We start from the raw sequence: 27471 nt of genomic DNA, 5'->3' as shown, positions 1-27471 counted from the left end.
GGTAATTAAGAAAAGAAGTCGTTTAATCAAAACATTCTCATGAGTTAATCAGTCTGCAACATATTCGCAAGTAAGCACCTTATTATACTCAGTACTTGTACTAGTAATCACAACAATTAACATTAAGCTTCATTAAGCCCAGTAATCTTCACTAGGGTAGCTACACAGGTTAGGACTCTGTACCCATGATCAGAAGGTCACTGGTTCAGCTCCTAGTCCTTGAGTATCCCCAATAACCCCAATTCCTCCAGGGACTAGCAGACCCTACTCTCACCTGTGCATTGCTTTGTATTTACCTAGTCTCCATAACCTCTTATCCAGTATAGTACAAGAAAACAATATACCATCCAGAAGACTTTAAAATAAGATAATTGCATATCAGTCATTCATAGTTGCATGCCTCTAACTGGGGCTACTCAGGGATGTGAAGGCTCACTCTTTCTCTGCCTGTCTGCTTACTCTCCAGTATTTCCTATAAGTACCCCTGAACCACTGGTGCTGCTAACCCCACCAAGGTGCCTCACAGCCAATCGGACACAACAGGGAGTCCTATTGACATGGATCCCTCCAGCCAATCATACGTCGCCAATCGATCGGTATGTCATGGAGTTCCGCCTGGGAGAGAGGTGGGACATCCTGGACAGTGAGATCCCACCTGGAGAAACAGAGCTGCTGGCGAGAGACCTTGTCCAGGTAAGAACAACATCTGGGTTTCTCTTCGCCCCAAGGACACTCCTTTGACGGACAAGTCAATTTGAATAAGCAGTGATTCCCAATGCAGTCCTCGGGGACCCACAGTCGGTCCAGGTTTTTGCTCCCTTCAAGCTCCCTGCCAGACAGTCCACGTTTTTGCTTCCTCCCAGCTCCCGGTGGGGAGCAAAAACGTGGACTGTCTGTGGGTCCTCAACAATTGGGTTGGGAAACACAGGTATAGGCCTGTTTGATGTGAAGCTGACTTCTGTATGATGACACGTTGACGCTTAACTGGTTTGTAGTTCGTCAAAGTGACCCTCTTTGCGGTAAATTCTTTTCAAGTTTAGTTAATACGCTGGAACCCATGTAGTACAAGGCTAAAGGATGAAGAAGAGCTTCTGAAACTTTCATTCCCAGAATTAAATGTCAGAAATGCCATTTTGGGAGAGCTCAGTGGGATCAAAGTGGGATAGAAAGTATTAGTTGGACTTCAAAGTGGTTCGTTTTATGCTTCCTCTGTGACCACGAGGTGCATTACCTGATGAAAAGCTACCATGCATTTACATAAAATAAGTTAAGATTTCAGTTACTGGCCTGATGGACATCTCTACTGCTATCAAACAGGAATATCCGATGTAGATAGTACAATAATACTCAGACATGATAAAAGACATACATTCAATATAATACACCGATACTGCATAGCACAATATATGTTCCACTACAGCCAAAATATATGAAGTCATACATAATAGATTTCAAAATGTGTTAGGAATGGGTTGAAATCCCCAAGACCCACATTACCCATAAAGTCAGTCCCATCTCTGAAGGAAACTTTTCATGGGATGTTTTCCTCATCCATCATAAACTCACACACGGCTTATACAGGTGAACATGGAAACAGATTATCATTTATGTCATTTACGTTTGAGAGAGGCCTTATTCCGGGCCTGGTACTTGCAGTTCTGCACATGCTGAATGCTGTAACCTATTTATGGCGTACAGCTGGATTTCACTGGAGCGGTTGAAGCAATTGTCCCATTTGGGATTTCGAATGCGGCGCCCTCCCTCGAGCTTGACTCCATTTCCTGATTCGCCGGCGTGGTGAGCTGTGTTGTCCTTTTGCCCGAAGGTGCATATCGGTTCTCATGTTCCTGCCATTCGCTCGAGCCCGGTGGACCAGCTGTCCCACGTTGTTTTGGTGGATGGGTCCCGGAAAATGCCGTCCATCTGTTGAAATGGGTGTTTAGCTTCGGTGCAGATGAAGCCTCTTGTTGTGACATCATTTCCTCTGCTAGTATACCCATGAGTGTTCCTTCATTTCTGCTTGTGAGATCGCTTCCTCTGGCAGTACACATCTTGGTCGTCCATTTACATTTTCTCATGAGGTCATTTCCCTTGATGATATGCTCCTCTGTGTTCCTCTCTGTCTTCTCATGAGGTCATAACCTCTGCCAGTATGCCCCCCCCCCCCCCACGCTCCCGAGTGTTCCCTTGTTTTCCTGATGATGTCAGTTCCTGTGCCCTTGGCTTTAAACTGTTTTTCACTGCACATGATGACTGTAACTCCAGTGACCTGCTCTGCGCAGTGCCTCTATGACCATGCATGGTCCCAGCTGGAGGAGTTGTGTGTGTCAGTGCCACCTACTTTACTGAACTGCCTGGCCGTTCTTCCAGCTAAAAGTCCCATTCCGTCCCTTATGGCCTGAACTGATTCTGTAGGATTCTGCCTGGTGTCCAGCGTCTGGTTCATGTCCACCGCCTGCCAACACTTTGAATTACTGGTGCAACCTACCCAGGGGTACTGAGAAAACGTGACACCCAGTCTTTGACTGTTTGTTCAGTACAGGGTCACAATTAGCCTGCAGTCCCGCCCAGGAAATGCAGGACCTGAGGCACTCATGAAATGCACAGTCAGCTGTTCTCTTGAACCGCATGTCTTTGGACTGTAGGAGTGGACTTGCACAGAGGGTGCAGTTCCTGCAAAGTCCACAAGGGGGCCCCTGAGAACACAGTGCTAGCCACCGAGCTAGCATGTAGCGACACAGGAAAATCTTTTATATTATACACATGGACCATTCATTCCAGGTGAGCTGTAGTGGATTCTAGGGGACATATGAGGGGCTTTAATTCATACTGAGGCCCAACCTTATTATTAGCCAATGATACGTTTTGAATCAGTGAGTAACGGGGAGAGGGTACTCCGATGGCCAATCAGCTTTCAGCTGGAGCCAGTATACCCCCCCCCCCCCCCCACATACACCCCTTGCTATCATTTTGAGTGGTTGGTGAGCTTTTTTTGCTTTCGCTGCAGGATTCATGGTACGAGTTCAGGGTGACGGCTGTTATGGAAGACCTCATCAGCGAGCCCAGTAACGTTGTGGGAGTTTCGAGTACTGGTGAGTCAAGAAGAGAGCATGCAGGTTGAAGCAGATTGCCAGGGATGTTTGAAAGATGCTGCAAGTTTGAAAATTTTCAGTGCTTTACTGCCCCCTGTTGGAGCCAAGCAAAACTTGCATCTTTGAATGGCAAATCAGTTCTGTCATTGATAAAATTTTTGCAACGACAATATAAAAAATTAAAGCACAGTTAAAACATATATTTAGTTAAAATGCATTTTTTTAAGTGGCTTCTTTTATCTGCTTTAGCAAATAAACTGTATTTTTAGGCTAATCGAGCAAACAGTGTTAGGAATATTGGTGGTTGGAAACTGAAGTCTGTCCCTGACTCCACTGAGAAGCGTCCTTCCCGCAGCTGTGTGTACCGGTTCCTTGTGTCATGTGACTCTCGACACGTACCTCTCTTCCTCAGACTTCTTCCCTCCCCCAGAGATGGCAGACGAGGGCCTGGCTCGGCCCGTGGTGGCTGGCATCGTGGCCACCATCTGCTTCCTGGCGGCAGCCATCTTGTTCAGCACGCTGGCGGCCTGTTTCGTCAACAAGCAGCGGCGGCGCAAGCTGAAGAGACGGCGAGGTGGGTACTGCAACAGTGCATCGCCGGGGCTGCTGTGGATCAGCTGTGAAACATAGGCGGTACACGCAGGCAGCAAAAATTATTTTTTCTGGTCAGCATGGTGTCATTTTCACTCTTTACCTGTTAGCTTTAGCTTTGCTTCCTGAGAATGCATTTCAATTGAACTTTGGCCATGCAACCCAACAGGATAACTGATTAAATGGTCATAGAAACAACATAGCTAGGATGAACATGCCATTAAAATAAACAGTAAAATGCAGTCTAGTACTGCAACATCTATGTCACCAGTGTGTTTTTTATGTATATATATCTTTATGTTCTTTTTCTTGTTTGTTTGTTTTTTTTTTTGGATTGAATATTTATTTTTGACCATATCGTTAATGGTGCTGGTGCGCTGTGCCTGTTTTTGATCACCAGTTGAAATCCCAGTGTCGGCAGTGTGATGTCACTGTTGGGCTCTTGAGCAAAGGCCTTAACCCCCAGTTGCTCTAGGGACTGTCTGACCCTGATCCCTCAAAAACAAACAAACAAACAAAAAAGTCGCTTTAGAGAAAAGCGTCTGCTAAATCATTATGTAATTGAGAAATTGCAATGCATTGCTTTGAAGCTGTCCTTCCGGTGTCAGTTCAGGGCAGTCTGCATACCCTGTTGCTTCCGTTCACAAAATCGAGGGTGAGTTACCACTGGGGTGTTTCCTTCTGACCCAGCAGAAATGCAGGCTTTGAATGAAGGTGCATGCTGGGAGTTTTCTGTCCTCTTGGCACAATGGCTAGCTGTTCGGGTGGGGCTGGGCGTGCAGAAGGGAAGGCCAGCCGGTCTGGCTGCACGGGGCCGTGTGAAGTGATGTCTTACCGTCTCAGTGCTTCCCTGAGCGCCTTTAATCTGACCGCAGGTGTAAGTGTCGCTAAGTGCCGAGATATCAAACCGAGTGTGATCTGTCGTCGGTAATGGGGAACTGCCGTAGCAACTGTGTGACTCTTTTTGTACTGTAAAACATCCTATCGATCGTGCATGCACACACACACACACACACACACACACACACGTACACACAAAAATATGCACAGGCTAACTAGAAAATAGACTTATACTTGTATTACTGTTACAAATATGAATCGTGAGAAAACACAAATTCACACAAAGTCCTTTTTCGATTGTTACATTTAGTTAAATTCAGAGCTGGTTCTCATTTTGTTCAACGTTAAAATAATATATATTTTCTTTATATTACATTATATGAGTAAAAAAATAACACATAGCACATACAGTGATTTTTTTTAATGCAGCGGGTTGAGCCTCGTTATTGGAAAGACGCCGGTTCAAATCTCATAGCAGGCAGAGGGACCATGTCACTGCTGGCTCTATAGGAAAACTCTTAATCCCCAAAATAATGGAAAATAAATGGCTGATCTTGCACTCTCACTCTTCATTCTCACTTCTATATGTGTCTCGTGGAAGAGTAAGGATGGGACCTTCTGCATAAGTTGACAACCCCCTGGGGAAAACACATTCTGAAAAATTGAAAGATGCTCTGACTTAATTGTCGCAGACTAAATTACAGCGAGCACATTCTCAGCAATTCCCTGGCAGTATTTTGTGCTCATGGGCGTTTTACTTACACAAATATGTTCTGAGTGCTGAATGAAAAATGATTGGTTCAGAGAGATAACCAATCAGATTGTAGAGGAGGTGGGTCTAAGATGTCTTGGTTCCTTAAACCTACCTCCTCTACAATCTGATTGGTTATCTTTCTGAACCAATCATTTTTTTGTTCTACCCTCAGAACGTTTTTCTGTGAGCAAAAGTCCCACTAGCGTATTTTGCTCACCGCCGGTCGAGCCAACCACTGACAACTCATCGTCTGTGTATTTCTTGTTTTCTTGTGTCTTCTTTGCCAGATCCCCCACTTTCGATAACACACTGCAGAAAAAGCGTCGAGACACCGTAAGTAGCACCAGCTGAAGCAGCTGTTTTTTTGTTTGTTGGTTTGTTTTAAAACATGCTTCAGTCTATGCCAAGGCATGGGATGGAGCCCTGTGCTCCATGCTGGACAGCTACATCCGCCAGCCCCTGCTGTGGTCACATCCAACACCGGCTGCCGGTAACCCGGTGCGGGATGGGATGACGGTCAGCCATTCAGCCCCAGTCATGGTTCAAACCGTCAGTATTGATGGAAATGTTTCCTTGCAAGCTTAAAGGTCTGTTCTTACATAAACATGGCTTTGATTTCCAGTACGGGAGGCGTGCACAAAGCATTAGCATGTTGGGAGGTTTGCCTATGGCTAAACGACGCCATGCTACTTCAGAATGGTTAGTTTATTTAGAGCTTGGAGTCCAGTTGTATCTTATGGATAGCGCATCCTCCACCTTTCGGCCTGCTCCATCCACCATACTATGCTTTTCTGAGCTTTACTGTTGGTTTCAAGCACTACACTTGACACCGAAGCACAGTACATGTTAGGAACTATCCCAGCGAACAGGAAATATTCCCAGAGCTTTAGCTAACGTTATTTAAAGGTCTTCACAGAGTTGGCAGAGAACGTTCTTAATGTTAATGGGACTTTATTTCCACATTTTATGTCTTAACGAAGGTTCTGTCAATGTCAGCAGGGGAACATTATTATCTGAACATTTTTCTAAACGTAATTAATGTTGAAAAATATTGTTTTACAATAACTATAATTTTATGAAAGTGCTGTATGCGTATACTGCGAATACACCGTCCAGTCCTGAACCCATGACCTTAGAAGTGTAAAGCAGTAGTGTGACCCCCTGTTGTACCGTGCCCTTCGTTTGCGTTTATATTACTATTCTTAGTTGTAGTAGTGGGACATTCTGGGAACATCAGGAAAACAGGACACTTGAACATTTTCAGACCTTAATCGTCATATCTGGTAAACGTTCCTTATTAGCTAATTATTAATAATCAAGAATTCTTGAACCACCAGGTGGCATAGTGGACATTCGGGTTGCAGGGGCATGTCGACCTCCCTACAGCCATCCAGTAGAACTGTTCTTGTGACTGATGGTGGTTGTAATTGACTTTTTTGTCCCCAAAGAGCGGATATATATCTGAGAATTCAAAGGCAGCAAGCGCCACTGCTCTTGTAAATAGAAGCAGCTGCACCAGCTGTTTTCATCAGGAAAAAAGGTGCAGTGATGTCAGGTGAATGCAGGGACAGGAGACTGACCAATGAGAGGATGTCTTTAGATCCATGGGAGACGATGCACTACACTGTGCTGTGCGATACGTCTGCTCAACATAGGTAGCTAAACTATATCACATTTAGCACTTGCTTAGTGTAATGCATATAAAGTGAAAAGTGAATTTTCCTAATGTTGGATTCAACTGGGCAGCTGGGCACCATGATTTATGTTGGAACAAACCTTAAAGTCATAATACCACCTAGCTGTTATTCTTTTTCTTCTTACAATTTTTTTGTTTCCAAATTTTGAAGCATAACACAATTGGGGCTGCTTCTGTGGTTTATCCTAAATATTTAGAAAACCATTTCCAAGTTCAGATTTAAGCTTAAAAATATTATATGTGTGGATATGCCGATTGAGAGAATATAGTCAGATAGTACACATGAGTAAAGCAGTTTAATATTTTATATCAGTGTTTGCCAATCCGGTCCTCGGGGACCCACAGTCGGTCCACGTTTTTACTCCCTCTGGGCTCCCTCCCAGCTCCCGGTAAAACGTGGACTGGCTGTGGATCACCGAGGACCAGACTGGGAAACACTGTTCTATATTGTAATTTATAAATCCAGTAGGTTTCAGGCAACTTAACAACTTGGCCACAATAAGTTTGCCGTTTCAACTCACTGGTTGAATGCTGACCCAGAGCTGAATATCTTACATATAAACACGGGGACACTGTCCAGGATAAGCTGTGTGGAAAAATGATGAATGCTTTGGTCCAAAATTTCTCATTTCCACAGGTATTTATTAGCGAATGCTTCCTTGGCGTTATAAAATCACTGATCAGTATTGTGAACAAAAATGAAAGTAATTCATAGACGATGGTTTTCTAAATTACTTTCATCACACCCTTTTCTTTTCTTGGGCAGTTGTTTCTGGCAGTTATTTTATGGGGGGGGGCACAGTTTATTTGAAAAAGAGTTTAATGATTAAGGTTTAGATTTGGTTAGCACTATTGCCTAACAGGGTTTAGTCTGCGCCGTGGCTCGATGAGTGTGGAGTTTGCAATTTCTCACCCGTATCTGATGCGGTTTCCTCCGGGTACTCCGGTGTCCCCCCACAGTCCAGAAACATGCTGAGGTGAATTGGAGTTACCAAATTGCCCGTAGGTGTGCTTGTGTGAGTGAATGGTGTGAGTGTGTGAGTGAATGGTGTGTGAGTGAATGGTGTGTGAGTGAATGGTGTGAGTGTGTGAGTGAATGGTGTGTGAGTGAATGGTGTGTGAGTGAATGGTGTGAGTGAATGGTGTGTGAGTGAATGGTGTGTGAGTGAATGGTGTGAGTGTGTGAGTGAATGGTGTGAGTGTGTGAGTGAATGGTGTGAGTGTGAGTGAATGGTGTGTGAGTGAATGGTGTGAGTGTGTGAGTGAATGGTGTGTGTGTGCCCTGCGATGGGTTGGTGCCCCAGCCTGGGTTGTTCCCCGCCTTGCCTCTGGGATAAGCTTCAGACCCCCCGTGACCCTGAGTAGGACAAGCGGTTACAGAAAATGGATGAATGGATGAATGGATGGGTTTAGATTTGCTGAGGTTGTTGAAATAGGCCAGCTTCTTTGAGGCATGAAAGGCTGATTTTAAGTATCTCCTGAGAATGGATCCCAAGGCCAAGGTTACAGCTGCTGTTAAGCACTTGACTGTTTCAAATCCAAACACTCAGTCCAGACACCATTATGTTCAGAGTCTATACCCTAAACCATCAATAACCAAGGGGAAATATACAGACCAATGCTGCTTTTATATTCAATTCAATTTAGTTCAATTTATTTTTATATAGCGCCTTTCACAACAGAGTCTCCCCAAGGCACTTGACAAGAGTGCATGGCAAATGATTACTACATCATTTATACACAGGGGTATAAATGGGGAAATGGGAAGAGGGAGCGAAAGAGTGCCAGAATATGGTATATTCATATATCTATTTTTATATATCTGTATATCTATTTATATATATATATTATATGAGAGTCAATTTCTGCTTATCTTACATACAGTTTTTTCCGCTGCTTCAACTGTTGTACCGTATAGCCTGGTGTCCGTTGTCACGGCACCATGTGTTGTCCCACACAGGTAGGTGTGACTTTTTGGGGACTTTTGCTGATTTATCAGGCTCGCTCACTCACATTCACCATGCACACACCATGGAGGCTGGCCCCGTTTGTGTGCGGTCCACAGCGATGCTGACAGGTTACATTCATGGCTGCAAAAAGGCTTGAACAAAGAAGTCACTGGTTGCTGTAGACCAGCATTTCTCAACTCAGTCTTGAGACCCCCAGACAGTCCACATTTTTGCTCCCAGTACCACACCTGTACCAAACAATGAATAACAAACCAAACAATCGAGAACGAATCAAACAATCGAGAACGAATCAAACAATCAAGAACGAATCAAACAATCGAGAACACTGAATGCATGATACAGCTGTGCTGGGAGCTGGGAGGGAGCAAAAATGTGAACTGTCTGGCAGGCACCTGAAAGGGAGCAAAAATGTGAACTGTCTGGCGGTCCATGTGGACTGGGCTAAGGACCACTGCTGAAGACCATGTTAAATATTAAAATGCAGATGAGATTAAGGAAATTGCCTACTTTTCACACTTTTAACCACAGGTAATGCTTGTAGTGTTACTTCATTGCAAATGATTACTTATAAGCCATAACCGAGTAGTAATAGTCGGCTCAGGTTTCTCAGCGGAGTACCTGTAGCATGTGACCGTGGTTTGTAAACACATCGAAGGTGATGCGGTGTAACTTACCTGGATAGACAGCAGAGGGCGTTCTCATAGATCAGTGGAAACGGAGGAACGTCCATCCTCCCGACTGAACCCCACCCGATCTCTGATTTGTCCCCCGACTGCGTTCAGGACGGCAGAGGGCCCGACCGAAACCCAGTGGTTGAAAAGCGGCCCGCTAGCAAATCACAGACGGTACACGTGAGTGTCCTGCCTGAGGCCCGACAGGCCCGCGAAGCCGCGTGGTCCCGCCCGCGGGTACATGCTGTCCCCGTGCCGGCGTCTCCATGGGCTTCGTGAAACAGTAACCCACCTCCCTTACCGTCAGCTGGGCTTAACCGGGTTAAGTGCAGCACATCCCTCGTTTGTGTCATCCAGCTCAGAAGGTCACGTATCAGATAACACCAGACCCAACTGCAAGGCTGACGGCCCAGTAATTTTAGGTTGGGTGGGGCAAACTGGTTGCCATCCGACTGCCCACATTGACGTCTGGTAACTCTGTGTGACGGGAGGTACATTCAGCCAGAGAGCTGACAGTGAACCTCCTGGACACATACGTGTTGGACACCTGTCCAGTCTCCCACCCCCAACCCCACCAAGTTTACCATGGTAAATATGCATGCTTTACTCAACATGACCCTACCTCCTTGCTTGGCTACGGCTTCTCCCCATTGCTTTGATGGCTCCGTCACGCACCTCAGCTGGTTTTTACCATGGTACACTGACAAAGCTGAAGATACAATACAGTTTAAACAATGATACAATAGAATTTGTTGTACAAAGCTTTAAATTGCTAACCAAAGCCAAAAAAGCGATCAATTACAAAAACAAGCTGAAGGGATTTATGTATTATATGCTATATATAAATCCCTTCATTTATATATACATATATATATATATATATATATTTGCCTACTTAACTCCTTTTTATGTGTGTCTTTCCTCTTCCAGTTATAATAACTTCACCCTTTGATGACTTTTGGAGTTGATGTGTCGGTTTATGTAAATCTGTATCCCACTCTGTGATGGTCAGCTCTGTAATACACAGTATTGTGACTTTGTGGAGAACCACTGTCAGTCCTGGAATGATATCTAACGGTGAAACAAATTATCTTGGCATTGTTTTACAAAAGAAAAAAAATAGAAACCTGTTTGTTTTTTTCCACAGTTAATAGCAATTGCTCTCGTTATGCAAAACTTATTGTCTGAGTGGTGTGACTGTTAGGAAAAAAAACGATGTATTACTATATTGATATATTTTATGATACGAAAGTCAGTTTATTAATACTACATCTCCTCGCAAACGTATTAAATGTGACTTCAGTATGGTGCTGTAAAAAAAAAAAAAACACTGAAACCAGTTTCTCGGGTGCAGAGCGTAGAGGATTTGAATGTTTGCTTCATAGTTGTGCTATTTATTGCTATGTATGTCAATTTCCTGATGCAGTATTACCGATTCAACAGACATTAACCAGACATCCATAAAGCCAACAGGCGACCGATAAAATATCCCGCCGAAATCCGAGCGGCACGTTTAACGTCGAGTCCATCGGTGTTTCCTCATCACGGTTACACCGGCAGTGCCGCTCCTTAAGTTCCATTGTTCTCGTACTGATGTTTTCCCGAATGCCGAATTCCCGCCTCCAGGGCCGAGCGGTGACGTGCATTTGCATGGCGGACCCTTTTGGTGCAGCGGCTTCGTCTCCCAGATCTGTCGTGCTCGTGCTTTTTTTTTTTTTTCTTAATTTTTAATTATATGGTCTCCCCAGCAACAAGGTGCAAAGTCTCTTCCAGCAAACTGTAGCATTTCTGCTATGAATATATATATAATCAAAAAAAAAAACTTGTTTAAAAAATGTCTACCAAAAGTCATGTAGCTACAAAGGTAATCTACCATTATACCCGGCAAGTGATATTGCAGTTTTATCCTGACCTAGCTGCATGAAATAATATCCTCCGTGCATGTGTGAAATGTATGATGTATAACGCACTATGACTAATAAACAGAATTCAGACATGCACTGGCTATATCTTTCTTGTGTCTCTTGCTCTTCTTCCCTTCCTCCTTCCTTCTCTCTCTCCCTTTCTCTCTCTGTCTATTGCTGTGTTGATTTCAAGGACACACAGCCTCATTGACCATCAACTCTTCCTCCATCTCTATTGTGTTTCTCGCCGCAGGACTCCTCTTACCCCTTTGCCTGGCATTGAGCCCTACTGGGAGGGGCCAGACGGCAGCAGCTACAGGCCCCCGCCCACCAGTCCTCAGTGAGTGCCTGCACCTTGTTCAGCAGTGTGCGCTGGCTTTGGCGGCAATGCTCCTTGTGCGGGTGCTGGGCGTGGCCGCCGCACGCTGGGCTAAACGCCCTTGCGGCTCCACTCACAGGCGATGGCAGGCCGCCTATACTTTTAACTCCCACCCCCCCACCCCCAACTCCCCTGCTCCCTCCACATCTGCCGCCCCCCACAGCCTGAGCTCTTCCCCGTCGCTCAGCTCGGAAAGTCCATCATTGCGGCTGCTTCATCGCCGGTGGCGCCGCCATAGACACTTTCCCATTGGCCGTCTAATGACTTAAATGAGCGAAATCGCAGCTTTCCGATGTGTGGCCACTGGCCTTCTGCCACCTCGGTATGGGAAAATAGAGGAGATCGGTTACGGAACAGATGAATCTCTGCCCAAGACTAAACATATCCCTTGTTTTGGCTTTGAATCCCTTTACAATTTAGCTGCTAATGCTGTTTCTGCAGATAAGCATCTAGCGACACAAGATATTAATATTAATTTGGCCTTTGTAGGAATGCCCAGTACATCAAAGTCCATACATTACCAGCTTCACTGCTGGATGCATAGAACCAGCCTGCTTGACTGCTGAAGCATGCAGTAGATAGTGAATTTAACTTCCATGTGAAATGTAGGCTGCTCCAGGACAATCCATTACCTTAGGAAACACTCTATATTAGTCGTATATCCATATCCAAAGATCACCCACATTTTGAGTATCCAGCTGGGGCCTCTCATTCTTCTTGACCATAGCAACATTTCAGCTTCATGCCCGCTGATGTAGGCACACATAAGCTTTGGATAATGAGTCATGTTGATGACCTTGTCATAGCTACATTGATTAAAAGCAACTTTTGATGACAAGCGATTTCAAGGATCATGGAGAAGGAAGACATAGTTGCTTTGGTGCAGGGGAACCAACCCAACATAGTGTCTTTCTGATGGATCTTTGACCTTTCCAACATTGGGTGTGGCTGAAGGTGCAGACAATTAAGTAGAACCACCTAAACCTCAACACTGGGGTCTAAACCATCCCATGAGAATTCAATGACTACAGTGAAGACCACAGCCATTGTGACAGGACGTGGTTAGCTTGAAGACGATTTAAAATGTGAATTGTCCATGGATCACACCAAGGAAGTGTTGGAATACAGATAAGTGACAGTCTCTAAGTTGTGAGTGGACCCTGAAAATTAACAAAATGCATTTTTTCCTTCAGCAGCACACATTTGTGTACCGTAACACTGATATTTCCAGTTAAAACTGCACTATCCCTTCCCCCAGATAGTCTCAATTTTTGCTGCACTTGGGACATTTGGATCCACGAAGTGGGAGAAAGTGAGGAAAGACCTACCACCATGTGTGCAAAAAAGCTCAAGCGCCCTGTGAATGCCCTCATGTACCTCTACCAGATTTTTCGCTGTGAAGTGACCCCAGAATCACTGCCTCTCAGGGACCAGCACCCTGCTGCATACCAGTGCTTGACCGTACCCACACTTGCCATTTGCTGATGCGACCATCCTGCAAACCTTGCTGTTTTTCATTCCCATTTTGGATTTGTTGGTTGGAGGAGATACCGTTTGCCCCTTTAGTAGCAGTCACCTTCTGCATTATTCGTTGCCATGGCAATTTTTCATGTTCTTTTTTGACAACTAATCAGAAGACTTGGAAGTTCAGCGTTGTTTACCATATTTAACAGTATATCCTTTGGTGACATAAATTATTCTGTTACTTAGTGTTCTGTTCCTGTGTCCAGGACTTATATTGTATACACCTTACTGATGTATTATTATTATTATTATAGTGCATAAATTTGACGTCCCTATTTTTTGCGTTGGTCGTAGTGATAATAGGCATTTTATTCTTCTGCTAGTGTGCTGTGCGCAGACAATCATGACACTGTCTGAATGTGTTTAATCGTAGAATTGAAAAGCTTGAACAATAGTTTGGAAACAGAGATATACCTCCTTGATCAAAAAAGGAAGGAAGGAAAATATTTTGGTGTTTTTTAAAAGCTGCTTCTATATCTTTTGTGTGTATTAGATGCTATTTTAAAGTATTTCTGATCTAGTTTGACTTTTCTTGATCAGTCTGTGGGTTCTACTAACCTGTACTGTGTATTTGAGGTATTATATGACATTTCGATAGTGTCCATTACTTGTTCTCTGGTGTGTTCGCTACCTTACATCCATGGAGGGCAAATGATGTCTGTCCTCAATGCTGTCATGCACTGTACCTCATTCCTTAAGAAGACATTGCAGTAAGGACACTGCGTCCTGCAGCTTGACTTAAATAGCAGAAAGGACATTCTTGCCTATCGACAGCTGGTTGTCTTCGACACTAAGGCCCATCAAAGCAGCCATAAAGACTACAAACATTGACAAAAAAACCCATAAACTTGCAGCCATAAATTGTATTTTATTGGTCTCAATAAACTGTTATGGTTTAACATGTCATCTGATTGCTCATTTGTTTTCTGGAAGGTAGCTACTACTTGGTCCTTGTCTCTTGGCACAGATACTCTCTTGGCATTATGAGGAACCCATGGTTGCCTCACTTGTATCCATAGAAATATTGGTTGTTCTTTCTTCATAAGGACTGTGCAACTTGGAATTTAACACATTCTAAGTCTGTATGTTGACATATTCAAAGATACTTACAATGTTCCATTATTAGTAAATCTATATAAATTTGTCCTTCACAATTTGCATTAGACTACATGTATAGTTTTATTTTTCGGTCCCCCTGTGTGTTTTTACAACTGCTATGTTCTGATAACATTGTTAGCAAGTAGGACAGCTGGCAATAATGTACATGTGAAGTCATTAAATGATCAGGTCTAGTATATGTCACAGAGAAAGTAAATTATAAAATGAAAAATATGAAATATGAATAATCAGCAGCAACAGGAGAGTATGAGATCCAGGGAAGGCTGAGTAGTGACATCTCCAGAAAACCGAGTGAAAACCAGATGCAGTACCACTAAGATGGGTCACAAGACCTGGGAACTCGGGGCCTGTCGTAAGACAAGTGCAATAATCCCCAACTGTTCTATTCAGGAAGGTGTTTAGAGGGAACATGTTTCCTTATGAGTAATAAAATAGCAGTATATAGGATACATTTCAAGGAGGCTTTATGAACTCTGCAATAAGTAGGGTTGTTGTGGCTCATGGGCGACACTGACTCATGGTGAGATCTGATACAAATGGCTATCCCCCATTGCCCAAATGCCCACCCACATGACTCGACTGTGACTCATGTCCTTAATGCACAGCAGTCACACGCCTTTGGCAAGCATTTCAGGCAGAGCAGTTGCACAGTAGCATCAGAGGTGACACTCCCACAGAGCAGTGCGGAATTCATTAAGGGTCACGTGATTCTGTGCGTCAATTTTGCAGTCATGTGATATCAGCTTTTTTTTTTTTTGCTCTTGACCTTGTCTCTGTCATACTGTGCTGCACTTACCAGTGGCATAAATTTCAGTAGCTGTACCCATAGTAAAATATGCTCACATGCCCTCCACTGCAGATCTCACAGTCTGTTACATCATTACTGAAAGGTTACATTGAGTTTCTCTGGTGTCAATTTGCTAATGAGTATTAAAGGACAAAGAAGTGATCTACCTCTAGAAATGTTCCTCCACATATTCTTTTGAATAATTGAAACAAGGTAAATGTCCCTTAAAATCAGTTTATGTGGGTTCCTGCTATGGCCAACTGTATCTATGTTTCTTAGCTTGGACCGTGCTGGAGATGACTGGTTTGTTGTCTTCTTCCCATTCCACAGGTCCTCCTCTGGGAAGCTAAGTCCCGAGAGTATTCGATCCTTGGGACCCCTCTCCGAATCCTCAGAGGAAAGCCGTGGCCTGCATGTCAAGAAAGCGCTGCCAAGTCCCGCCAAGGAGAAGGAACTGTCCCTCTACAAGAAGACCAAGAGAGCAATAACCAGCAAGAAGTACAGCGTCTCCAAGCATGAGGCAGAGGCCACCACCCCCATCGAGCTGATCAGTCGTGGCCCAGATGGTCGCTTCGTAATGGAACCCTCTGAAATGGAGACCTCCGTCAAGCCCAGGCGCATCGAGGGTTTCCCCTTTGTGGAGGAGTCTGACTTGTACCCAGAATTTCGGCAGTCAGACGAGGAAAATGATGACCCTGGGCCCATGCCCCCAGTCATGGCTACACTCAGACCCCACCAGATCTCCCCCATGTCCTCCAGCCAGGAGTCATACATGCAGCCCCCAGCCTACAGTCCCCGGTTCCAGAGGCCCATGGAAGGTATGACTATCATGGAGAGCAGCCGGCTTCAGGCCACAGGGCAGATCAGAGCTGCCCAGCATCACCGAATCTTTCCGCATGGCCCATACTATGGCTACCTTGGAAGCCCTGGCGAGTCTGAGTCCCTGCCTCCCTTCTACATGCCCGACACCAGCCCGCTTAGCTCAGTCATGTCCTCGCCCCCTTACCTACCCGAGGGCCCCTTTGGCCATCCCACCATACCAGAGGAGATGGGGGAGGGGGAGATCCAACATTACGCCGCCTCAGGCAGCACCCTCCCGTTGACCCATACCCCCTCCACTCGCTCCCCGGAGATCTGGCAGCAGCCGGATTTCCCTTTTGCGAGCCTGGAGGACCCACGCTTCATCTTTCCACCCCACCACCCCTTGCATCTTCACCGGGAGCTTCCCCTGCCTCCTCCTCCTCATGTTCTTCCTCCCAGTAGTCTGCAGCCCTCTGCCCTTCAGGTTCCCCCGTACCCCGGTGTCCTGCAGCTGGAGACTCCAAAGAGCCGCCCAGGCAAGTCTCCCAGCAAGGTCAAGCCTCAGGGCCCTCCAGCCAAGCATTTACCTATGCAAGAGGCACAGAGTCTAGGGCAGCTACAGCTAAGACATACAAGCCACGGTTTGGGTGTACCAGTATTGCCTTACCCTGACCCGGCAGCCCACATGGGCGGCCCAAGCACATTCGGAGGCCTGGACACCCGGTGGTATGAGCCTGGGCCTCAGCTCAGCCCCAGGCTGACTCGCAGAATGGAGCCCAGCACACATCAGGTGGTCCTCCAGCCATCCCGACTCTCCCCTCTGACTCAGAGTCCTCTGAGCTCACAGGACGGTTCCCCAGAGATTGTAGTGCGCCCCCGGCCCCGTCCGAGTATCATCCAGCCCCCCATACCTCCCGAGATGTCGGAGATCACCCTGCAGCCCCCCTCCGCAGCCAGCTTCTCCCAGAGGTCCTCTCCCTCCTCCTCACCCGCCCAGGGCCAGAGTAGCAGGCGGGCAAGCCCGAGCTACCGCTCCCACATGGCCTTCGCCTCCACTGCAACAAGCTATCCGTCCCAGTCCCCATCACCCCCCATGGAAAGCAGCGACGTTTTTGGGCAGATGCCATCCCAGAGGAGGACAGACGAGGAGATCCTTCCATCTGAGCCCTCTCCACCTCAGTTGTCAGCTTCAGGGTAGGTGCAATAGGCTGTCACCCGGAAAACAACTCTTGACCACCAGAGAAGAAGTCTTCTATCTTCTACCCCATTCAAAATTGGTCTAATTAGTGAGTCAGCTTGAGGTTTAAACCTTTGAAAACAACTCTTCTGTGCTATACTAGGGTTGTACAGTAATTGTTTAAACAAATACTGTATATAAATATATTAGTAACTATATTGAAACATAAAAATTGTCTAATGTTTCTAGTCAGATTCGCCAAGGTTTGTGCACCGATGTCACACAACGCCATACCATTTAACATAGAGGTCTTCATTTGTTGGGCTGTATATATTCCAGTCCCTGCTGCTTTTTCTGTCAAACATTCAATTTCCAACATCCATCCATGAAATCTATGAAGCACTGCAACAAGCTCACCTGGGGACAGACATTCGGACAGATTCGGCCACCGCCGAATACACGATCAGAAAGACCTCAGAGCTGATTTCTGAGATGAACGTTAGTCCCCAGGTGAAAGCAGTCCTTTGCTTCACAGATCAAGTGTCAATCATGTGACTCAGGTCGAGGTCTTTGGCTTAAAAGCCTGGGTCATGTCAATTCAGAGGATGCACAAACCTGAAGGATGTCCAGACCAGCACAGGTCCCTAAAAAGCCTGGAATCCTAAGGGGGTCACCACAGGATCCCAGTTTTCTCTTCCATTCCTCATCATGCTTTTTCCTTTACTCTTTCACCCAACAGGCGGAAACCTACAAGTGACCCTGAATTGAGCGCTCTCAGGCTAAAGGGTGCTCCTTGTTACAACTGACTCCAGGCTTTTTAGGACACCTACTACATGATGTGATGTGGAGGGTGCTTAAGGAGTGTACACCCTATCAAGCACAGGGAAGGGGGCTTGGAGCTTCCTCTTCTTTAATGATTTGATCATATGCCCACATCTCCACAAAAAAATCCCCCTCTCCCACCTCATCCCCAGGAAACCCCAGGAGATTATTGGCCAAACCACGTTGCAGGGACTGTGAACTCTCATCTGTTGCAATGTCTCCATCATCTTAATTAGGGACAAATTGGGCATTCTGATTGCTCGGGGTGTCTTACCTGCTTTGTTTTTGATTGATCTCAGCTATCTGGGCAGCGTTGTTGTGACCAGGTCCTCTACATCGCAATAGGTAAGGGTTGGATCCATGTCTGAAAGGGGGGGGGCAGCAGGTGGGGCTTTTAATCACCTTTTCCTTTAAAGGGGAATACGAGTCTTTGGGTATAGCCTGATGTGGTTTAGACAGGTTACTAGCAGTGATTGAAGTTATTTCGTTCCAAGTGCGCATTTGGGTTCTGCAGTCTTGAATAAACACAGATCTGTGATGCTTTAAAAATTATATATATATATGTACCCAATTGAAGGGGACACTGTTTTGGATATTGCTTATTACGCAAAGTTCTTCACGCTGTGCATATTGTTTAATGTAAACACCAAAATGTTCCCAGGTGCAAATCTTATCTTTTCTGATAAGATTTACATTGATATTGATAACTTCACAGCTTTGAAATACTGGTGTTTGAGCTTCCCTTGACTGTAAGTGGACAACGTGACAGCACTTCCGTCTCAGACATCTGGAAAGTCCTTGCGTTTCAAAATCTCCCATCAGACTGCAGAACAGCCGAGCCTTTCAAAAGCAATGCCGGGCGAGTGTCCCTCCAAAACTAGCGATGCCATGACTTGAGCGACAACAGGAATTGCATGACGGCAACAGGAAGTGCTTGAGAGCAGTATTCCCCTTTAAAGTCCTGTTCCATGTGCGAAACGCCATGCATGCCATTGCTAAATATTGCTCTTCAGTTCCAAAAAAATGACAAATCTCAGAATAAATTCTTGTTACATCTGTTGTCCGAGTGCCTTGGTTGCTTTTTTTTTTATGCGACTGTTCCTGAGTAGCCATCACCCCTCCCGCCATCTCTTCCCCCTGTCAGCATGGTGAAGCCCATTATAGACGATATCCATGTCTATGGACACATATTGATGATGATTTTGTGGCTCAGCTGTGTTCCCCCCCTCCTCCCCCACACTAATGACCTTCGGTTTCTCTTTTCACAGCCGCTGCAGAAGGACAGCCTCCATATAACAGTTTCCGTTGTTTTTCGTGCCTCATGAAAACCTTGTGCGTTTTTATCAGAATTTCGAAGAAAGCTAATAACAGTGCCTCCAAATCCGGACAGGAAGACTGCAGATTTAGTTCAATGTGGGTGCAGAAAGACTCACAAATACCCATATGAGGATATTGATGCAACACTTATTTACATACTACTACTTAATGCAGTTCCGTTTTTTCTTTAAAAGAAAAATGGATTTAGTAACATCACCCAAACCACGTTAAAATCAGAAAAGTGAACTAGGAACTTGTTACATGAACAAAAATCGCAAGACATCTCTTTCCCTTCTCATCTTCTTCACAATGAAAGTAAAACATCAATAAAGACAGTGCCTGACTAGTGTTGCGGTTTGAGCAAAGAATGCGATAGCTCAGGGTGATTTGGAGATAACCATAGGCGTGTCTAATGATGTACAGATACTGCCGATTTTGGGTCTAGAGGATACAATTTTTGGACCCCAAGGTATCTATGCAGAGCCTGGTCTTCTGTTGACCTTTTTCTCATCTTTTTTTTCCCTGCAGAAAACGTCAAGGTGCATCGAGTGCCCCTGCAGGGTCTGAGAGGTTGGAAGCACTTAGATTCTACCGTGCTAAAAAAGGGAAGAAGGTGACCATCAACAACAACAACTCCAAGTTCAGAAAGAAGGCAGGTGAGTGTGGTGTAGTCTTTTCCATTACAAAATGTCTGTGACCGGATATGTCACTGTAACATTATTTATAAGTGTGTAGCTCAGTAGGTTAGGACACTGAACCCGTGATTGGAAAGTCAGTGGTTCAGATCCTATGGTCAGCAGAGTAATTTCACTGTTAGGCACTTGAGCAAGATCCTCAACCTCCAGGTGTTCCAGGAACTGCCTAACCCTGTTTTCTCACTTGATGTGCTGTAATGTAAAATAGCCTGTCTGATTACAGCATGTCTGGTACATTCATACCAACTCTGGCAGCCTTTCATAGGGGCATCAGTTGAAAGACAGCTGCTCATTCCTCCAGCTAACACTGATTTCGAACCTCCAAGCGTAGTGTATCATTTTGCAAACTACATGGGGTCAGATTTCACATCTTTGATTTTCCTGATACAAGCGAGCACTGTCAGCTGCTGCAAAACATTTATGATTTTTGAACATTGTCATCCACAAAATGTGTTTTGTGCCCTTTATTCAGCTGGAGGTAAGAATTGTGCCATATCGCTGCCAGCAGGCACATCTTGTTTGGGATTAATAGGGCACTTCCTGTCTTGCAGGCCCCAATCAGATTGTATATTTGCACCAGGTGATTCTGACTTCCCAGCAGCACCCCACTGTGGTGTGAGAAGGTAGTATTATCTCAGACTGCTTCCTCCTAGCCGTAGTAATCCCCGTGAAGCGCTTCACATGGCGTCATGTATCCCTCCCTGCCCCCCATTCACCACCAAAAATCTAACTGTGACCCCAGACCTGTGTCATGATAAACTCTGTATTATCTCCAGCTGTACAGCACTGGAACGGATAACCTAAAAATCTGTCCTCATGAATCATGTCATCAAAACTGCCATTCACCTTTCACTCATTGCCAGTTTAACTCTTTCATGAGCATTTATGGCTGAATATAGCACTGCACAGATCTTTCTGCTCTTCCTAGTGCCAAAGAGTGATCTGAAGCTATCTTTCTTTGAGGAATACAAAATGGTTTCCATATCTGCTAACCATAACTCTCTCCATGTGGTATGGGTGGCAATAAAATCTGATGAACGGAAGGAAAGGAGTTAGTGTCGGTGCCAGAACAAACCTAATGGCCAGACCCAAGATTTCCACAAGGGGGCACTAATGTTAACTGTTTAAAAGCTGAGCAGTGGGTAGACAATCCATGCCAATGCAGGGCCATACCCCTGTCTAATAGGCAGATCTTTTGTAGCTGCTTTGGGGTGTTTCTTTTTGGGTGGGGCACAGATGGTCATTCAAGCCCCCACCCAAGCACCGACAATAGTGTCACCTGCCTCCCTTTCTGATGTTTCTGAGATCTGAGGGCAGTAGAGTCCAGGTCTAGAGTTGGCCAGTTTGTGGTTGGAATTCTTTTGCATACTGCAATGACCATCCCGGGGGATGCGGATAGGAAACAGCTCTCGTAAAGCTTAATAGTTTAACGCTGAATGTTACACCTGCTTCTCCTCATAAGGTCTCTGCTCCTCCGCTCACCATTTTGAAACTCTTTCTACTCTGATGTGAGTGATGAAGGCTGACTTTTGCAAATATTGACTTATTTTGAGCTGATTTCGACCCGGGATGATGCTGTGGCACATTGTCGGTATCGCTGCCTTTGATGCATGTGCACAGGTGTTTTTGCTAAAATGGCCCAGGAAAAAGTTTAAGACTGACTTACAGCTTATTGGGCTTTAACTCAACATCTTTACTCACTCTAACAGGACAGGCCCAGCCTTTTTCAGAACTCTAACCAAAATTTTATTAACCTAGTTGTCATTTGCATCTTCCTTCCCATTCTGAAAGGCTGATCAGATGTGTACGGCCCCCTGGTGGCCTCTGGGACCAATGACGCTGCTTAGTTCACCTATGTCTCGGGCTCTCTAATCTTATTAAAACCCTGCGATTCATATTGTGATTGAACAGCCCAGCTTTACACTCTGTTTTCATGTATTTGTTGGTTTTCTTTTGTCGCGTCATTTTTGCCATGCTTTTTAACCTAGCTTAGCACTTCATATGTTACATGTGTTTAATGCTGAAATTTCTCACCTGAGGGGATATCGACGGCACCCTTTCTGGGGTTCAGACTTCTTTGGCACGTTCCTCGTATTTTTGGATGCCTGGCTATCCTCCTCTTGTGACCACACTGTCGCTGTCCACCCCAGGTGTGTCCACTTCCCAGACCCAGCAGCTCCGTGACTCTCAGGTACTCCAGCCCGAAGAAGCTCTCTACCTCCGCAAGAAGAAGAAAAGGCAGGACCCGTACGCTCGCTTCTCCGCTCTGCTGTACCGCCGACCGCCCCGGGAGGACCAGAAAGCCATCCTGGCCAGCATGGATACAGCAGACCCAGACCACGCCACACTACTCTGAGGTCACCAAGCCAAGGCCACGCCCCCCCTTCCCAAAGCCACCAATCATACGAGACAGCTCTCTCCCCATGAACACCAATCACATCTGCTCTTCAACTCAGCAGCTGTCGTCAACTCAATAATCTTTTATTTCATTTTGATGCATTCTTTTGTATTTATTTTGTTTTTTTGGCACTTCAGAGGACATTAGTAATAGCTTCCAAAGTTTTACTCCAGTGCAAATCACAACACAGGGAAAAAAAAATTAAAATCGCGCATAACTTAAAAGCTTAAATGTTAACTAACCTAATGCCTGGGAAAGGGTTTGTGAGAACAGAACAGTAATAACTCTACTTTAAAAGCTAGCTAAAGGTTCATCCTTTTGACGTTCACTCTACAGTATTACCACAATATGTCGATAAGCTTAGTTCAGTGTTCCTGGAATACCAACACAGGATTTTTATTTACTCATTTATTTTGGCGCGGTCCTGGTTTACAGCAGTCTCACTCTTGCTTCACATTCCTTCACCCACTTTGCCCTGCCAAACCTCCCTGCCACAGGGGACATTTTCAGTGCAACACAGGGTTCTCTCTTTTGGAAATATATACCTCAGGTCATTTCGCAGTTTACCACACGGACTGAGCCTGTTGATTTCTTTTGCTAATGGTTTCTGTTTTTGTTCTATCCGGTCGTAAGCGGGCTTCAGCTACAATGTTGTAGATGGCGGCCGTACGCTGTTCGTACTTGTTTGATGAGTTTTCATCACGCAAGGGGCACCCGTAAGGAAATAAAGCGACCTTAAGTTTAAGGACAGATGGTTTAGCATGGTTAAGCTCTCTTTGATACTCGAGGGTTTCGGTAATGGTATCTTTAGTTGAGCGTCTGCAGCAATCTTGTTTAATTATCGACACCACTGTGGAATCCAGTATTTTCACTGATTAAGTAGGCCGTTTAAAATGCAAAGCACAATGAGAGGTGTATCTATATCAGATCACGCAGGGAGGTGAGAAAATATCAGTTGTTTATTTCAAATATTATCGCCAAGCTTTGGGCCTGTTGCCTGTTTGTTTTCTTGTCAGGTCTGATAGCCCTAGCTGGCTTTTGTTTGCACTGGAGCAAAATCTTGGCTTTCGCTACTCAAACACATTCACCTCGTCTCTGAACACACACAGCCTGTGTCATTAGTATAGAGGGCTCCTGACCCTATCCAAAAAAAGTACTATAGTAATGCCAAAAATACTACCACTTCCTTAATCAATAAAACAACAAAAGTACTGTACTATGAGGAGGATAGGATTTTGTGCCATACTGTACTATAGTATTTTTTTAATTGCTTTGGGAGGGCCGGTGTAAATTTATATGGCTTCCTTGGGCCTTGGTAGGGCTCAGTTGCCTGATCTATTTTCGTTTATTGTGTTGTATTTGTTGGATAACTCAAATTTAACTGCCTTTGGTGACCAATTTTATAGCCTTGACATCCTGTTTTTGTACGTTCTTCTTTTAATTAGATTAGATTTCTTTAAAAAAAAAAAATACAATGTGGAGTTGTCTGGTTGCAGCCTGCAGGAAGGTGTAAAATCTCCTGTATGTCAAATTATAATAATAATTCCCACGTTTGGTGACCAGCAGGAGGAGCTGTTTCACGAGTTGGCAGGGCTGCACATCAAAGTCTGCATTTGTGTGTGTGTGTGTTTTTATTTTTAACATCCAAGGGTGCTTATTTTTTATAAATCCATATGTATTTCCCAGTCAGATCAGACATATCCAGACTGGGTGAGACTAAGATGCATGTGTTCTGTCTTGGTGCACAGGTGCACACTCTGGTGTGCCCTGGATCCATCTTGCTAGTCAATTTGACCTCTGGAGTTCTGGGGGGAGAATTGTGGACACCACTGGCCTCAGCTGGGACTTGTTAATGCCTGACCCACTAAAGAATGGGGACAGGTCCTAAACTTTACTTAGGTTCCTCTCATTGGGCAGAGAAGAGACATTGTAGGTTTGTAAACTGTTAACTTTCATATGCTGATCAGGAAAAAGGAGACACCTTCCGTTAGAGGGCACCAATTTCAGGGCCCATGACGCAATTTAGTGCCATCAAACTGCTGTTGCGACTGATTAAAACTTGGGAGCGTTTGCCATTGTGATTTAAGATCGGCTATTTCTGTACTGCGGGTCTGCACTGATTTTCCATGGAAAAATTCAGTGTTTCATTCACTACGATAATAATTCTTAAGATATTTGTTATATATATTATGACTTTATAAATATGGGGGAAAATGGCTTCTATCCTGTTTAGGCTTTGACCTATATAAAGACAAAAAAGCTTACTGTTAGTCAATGCCAAGGCAAATTTATCTTATTAAATGGGTAATAGGAATGCTGAATGTTGTTTTTGTTTCGTTTTTCTCAAGATTTCACACAGAGCCCAGTAACACTGGATCACCCGAGTGGCTAGAAAACCTACATTACCAAAGGGTATGGCATTTCGTGGTGATTATCACCTTCAGCCCAGCATCACATTCCAAGAAGTAGAGAAACCCACCTTACTCCATCTGACATAGGGGTTGAAGGTTCCTGGGATGAGTCAGTAGTCTGTAGATCAGTGAGTTTGTGCAAAGCTGGGCATAAAACCTTGGTGCGTAGTTTTGGTCAACACAGCCAATCAGCCATGCTTTTTTGTGATGTGAGAAATAGCCGTGGTAAGTGTCACTGGGGTTACATTTGACAGCCGTACAAATCGTGTAGTCGAAATAAGTATTTAATCGCAGCAAATTTCTTAAATGAATTTCATTTGGTATACGGAGTACAGAAAACCCGTCTTGTGTGAGTGATCTGTTTGACGTAATCCTATTTAATACGTTTATGGGAACAGCGGCGGCTCTGAAGGGTGAAGTGTGAATTTAACGATCTCGGTTGCTTAAATGGGATGACTGTTCACCCCAGCCCCACTTAAGCAGAGTACTACGGTCACAGTGAACCGGTTACACCGCTGTCCACACGTGCTGTTTCACACAAGCGCGTTTCAAACTCAACGCACTCTCGAGACACCCCCTTACCCTTAAATCCGTGTAATAAATCCTGGCGATTTTTTTGTAAATGTAATCTTACCGTGAGGTGCTACAATTTAGGCATTACGACATAGGGGTCTTATAGTCTTGTGGTATCAGGAAAGTGCTGTATATTCCCGCCTATCTTTTGTATAAATCTGAGTGTGCGTGGGCACTATTTGGCCGCGTTGTAGTGAGATCCTCTTCAGAGGCTCTTTGCCGGTTCGCCTTCATGCGGACAGTGTAGGCTTTTATGTCTAGCGGAGCGCACTTACGTACGAAACACGGCCTTTAAGCCAAAAGGTAGCTTTCCACCGACAAAGGGAAATTAATTTTCTGTTTACCGCTCGCAGTGGCCGACGGCAGAACTCCCGGGACTCCTTGAAACAGCAGACTCCGCGCTCTGAGACCCGCCATGTACGGAAGCTGCTGTTGTTCCGTACCGTTTTGCCCGCGTGAACGATTCGACCGGATTCGGTCAGATTCGGGCACAGTTCGGTTTTGACGCGAAATAGCGAATGTGGGAGGTGCGTGTCCCGAAACACAGTTGGGACAAGCAAACCGGCATTTTCCCGACTGATTTCGTAAGCAGCATCGGTAGGTGGCTTTTTGTGAGCACACCTTGATCCTTCGCTGTAAAGAGGCTTCACGATGTCCGACTTAATGTCGTCATGGCAGACTGCTGTCAGCCTGCCATGAAAAATCACGTGAGCTGTTTAATGCTTGCAATAAATGCTTGTTAACATGGGTTGACAAAAAAAAAACACTTGAAATGAACATTTCTGTTGCCCAGTGAACATCCAGAAACAGTCTGCTTAAAATTGTCATATGACTTACATTATTTATTAAGTTTGTTACAGATATCTTACTCACATTCCTTTACACCTTATCATATTAGGGTGTTACCGAGTGTCTCTGCAGTAAATCTGCCAGATTTAGCTATTAAGGTGAATAATCATATGTAAGTATGTAAGAATGTTTGGGCTGTGAGTGTAGCTGATTTGCTGTGTGGCAGTTCTCTTAGCTCATAATGTATGTTAAATTTCATGCCATCTCAGCTTTATATATATATTATATTCTGTTAATGTGACATTTTCTAGAGATCTTCTGTATTAAGATGTTGCAAAGTCAAATATGTCACAACCAAGCTTATAGTAACTGTAACTATGAAACCATTAGTACACTTATTTATTTTAGAAACGAAACTGATGAGGAATAATATTCATCCACTCCCAGAGCTATTTGATGCAGAGTGCAGATTGGGGATAACAGAACAAAAGATTATCAGAGGTAATTACTGGGAGTTTTGATGTATGAGACTTTTCTCTCAGTAAATTACAAATCTCAAAAGGCTAAGGCCTCACCAAAGACGATATTTTATTGCTTTTCGCAGTGACATCTAATCATTGAGTTTACTTACTAAACTCTTACCACTGGAATTCTGTAATATGGGGGAGTTATGGCTTGCAACAGAAAATGGGAAGATCGCTGCTCGTTGACAAACACATTTAAACGGCAGCCGAGCAACCTCTCAGCTTTAGATCCTGCCTAGTTAGATCATGCCTAGTTAAATTGTGTTATTAGCTGGATATTCAGAAGCCTGGAGTCGAAATTGTTACCAAGCTGCCTAGTCGGAGATTATTTTGGCCTCATATACTTAGCTGCCTTGATTACACAAGTCAGTCATACAGACACACAAATATTCTGTCTTGTGCTTTAAAAGTCAAAGCACAACAGATTGCTTTAGAGTACAATCCAGCTCAACAGGTCACAATTACTCAAAGTCCACCTGGATCAATTCAGGCAAATTGTACAGGTGAGGCTGGTTAGAGTAAAATATCTGCCTCTTCCACTGTCCCAAATCATGGAGAGGGACACAGGCAGCCTATTCCAAAGAACTCCACCTCTTAACTAGGCCTGGTATTTGTGATCTTCTTAAAACATTTTCAG

General features: G+C 44.7%; 1 protein-coding gene and 2 long non-coding RNA genes across 10 annotated transcripts in view; 1 reads left to right on the top strand and 2 right to left on the bottom strand.

Moving 5' to 3' along the window:
• Positions 1 to 25858, top strand: part of igsf9bb (immunoglobulin superfamily, member 9Bb) — a 110018-nt gene extending 84160 nt beyond the window's left edge. For 2 of the 6 annotated variants that reach the window (XM_023813566.2, XM_023813565.2), the window contains exons 14-21: positions 467 to 693; positions 3008 to 3092; positions 3505 to 3666; positions 5565 to 5610; positions 11772 to 11858; positions 15658 to 17322; positions 19973 to 20100; positions 22290 to 25858. In XM_023813566.2, coding sequence (XP_023669334.1) covers positions 467 to 693; positions 3008 to 3092; positions 3505 to 3666; positions 5565 to 5610; positions 11772 to 11858; positions 15658 to 17322; positions 19973 to 20100; positions 22290 to 22495 — 2606 coding nt within the window. In that variant the 3' untranslated portion in view covers positions 22496 to 25858. Of the gene's footprint in view, positions 1 to 466; positions 694 to 3007; positions 3093 to 3504; positions 3667 to 5564; positions 5611 to 11771; positions 11859 to 15657; positions 17323 to 19972; positions 20101 to 20690; positions 20763 to 22289 lie in introns of all 6 variants that reach the window. The other 4 variants (XM_023813568.2, XM_023813569.2, XM_023813570.2 and 1 more) reach the window with 3 other exon arrangements.
• Positions 6 to 10474, bottom strand: LOC140579700 (uncharacterized). 2 transcript variants are annotated; one of them, XR_011983608.1, is made up of 4 exons: positions 10237 to 10474; positions 9618 to 9771; positions 3492 to 3709; positions 6 to 3089 (listed from the first exon to the last, which is right to left on the bottom strand). It is a non-coding gene; the product is annotated as an uncharacterized lncRNA (long non-coding RNA). The 2 variants fall into 2 exon arrangements; XR_011983607.1 differs by having other exon boundaries at positions 9618 to 10474.
• LOC111844782 (uncharacterized) lies at positions 14270 to 25986 on the bottom strand. Of its 2 annotated transcripts, none has more exons than XR_011983606.1 (4): positions 25866 to 25986; positions 22174 to 25145; positions 18402 to 18491; positions 14270 to 15789 (listed from the first exon to the last, which is right to left on the bottom strand). It is a non-coding gene; the product is annotated as an uncharacterized lncRNA (long non-coding RNA). The 2 variants fall into 2 exon arrangements; XR_002838463.2 differs by lacking the exon at positions 25866 to 25986 and having other exon boundaries at positions 22174 to 22353; positions 25017 to 25141.
• Positions 25987 to 27471: the final 1485 nt, after the last annotated feature.

This window comes from Paramormyrops kingsleyae, chromosome 18 (genome assembly GCF_048594095.1).
Source record: "Paramormyrops kingsleyae isolate MSU_618 chromosome 18, PKINGS_0.4, whole genome shotgun sequence".
NCBI lineage: Eukaryota > Metazoa > Chordata > Actinopteri > Osteoglossiformes > Mormyridae > Paramormyrops > Paramormyrops kingsleyae.
This window is presented reverse-complemented; position numbering and strand designations above follow the sequence as displayed.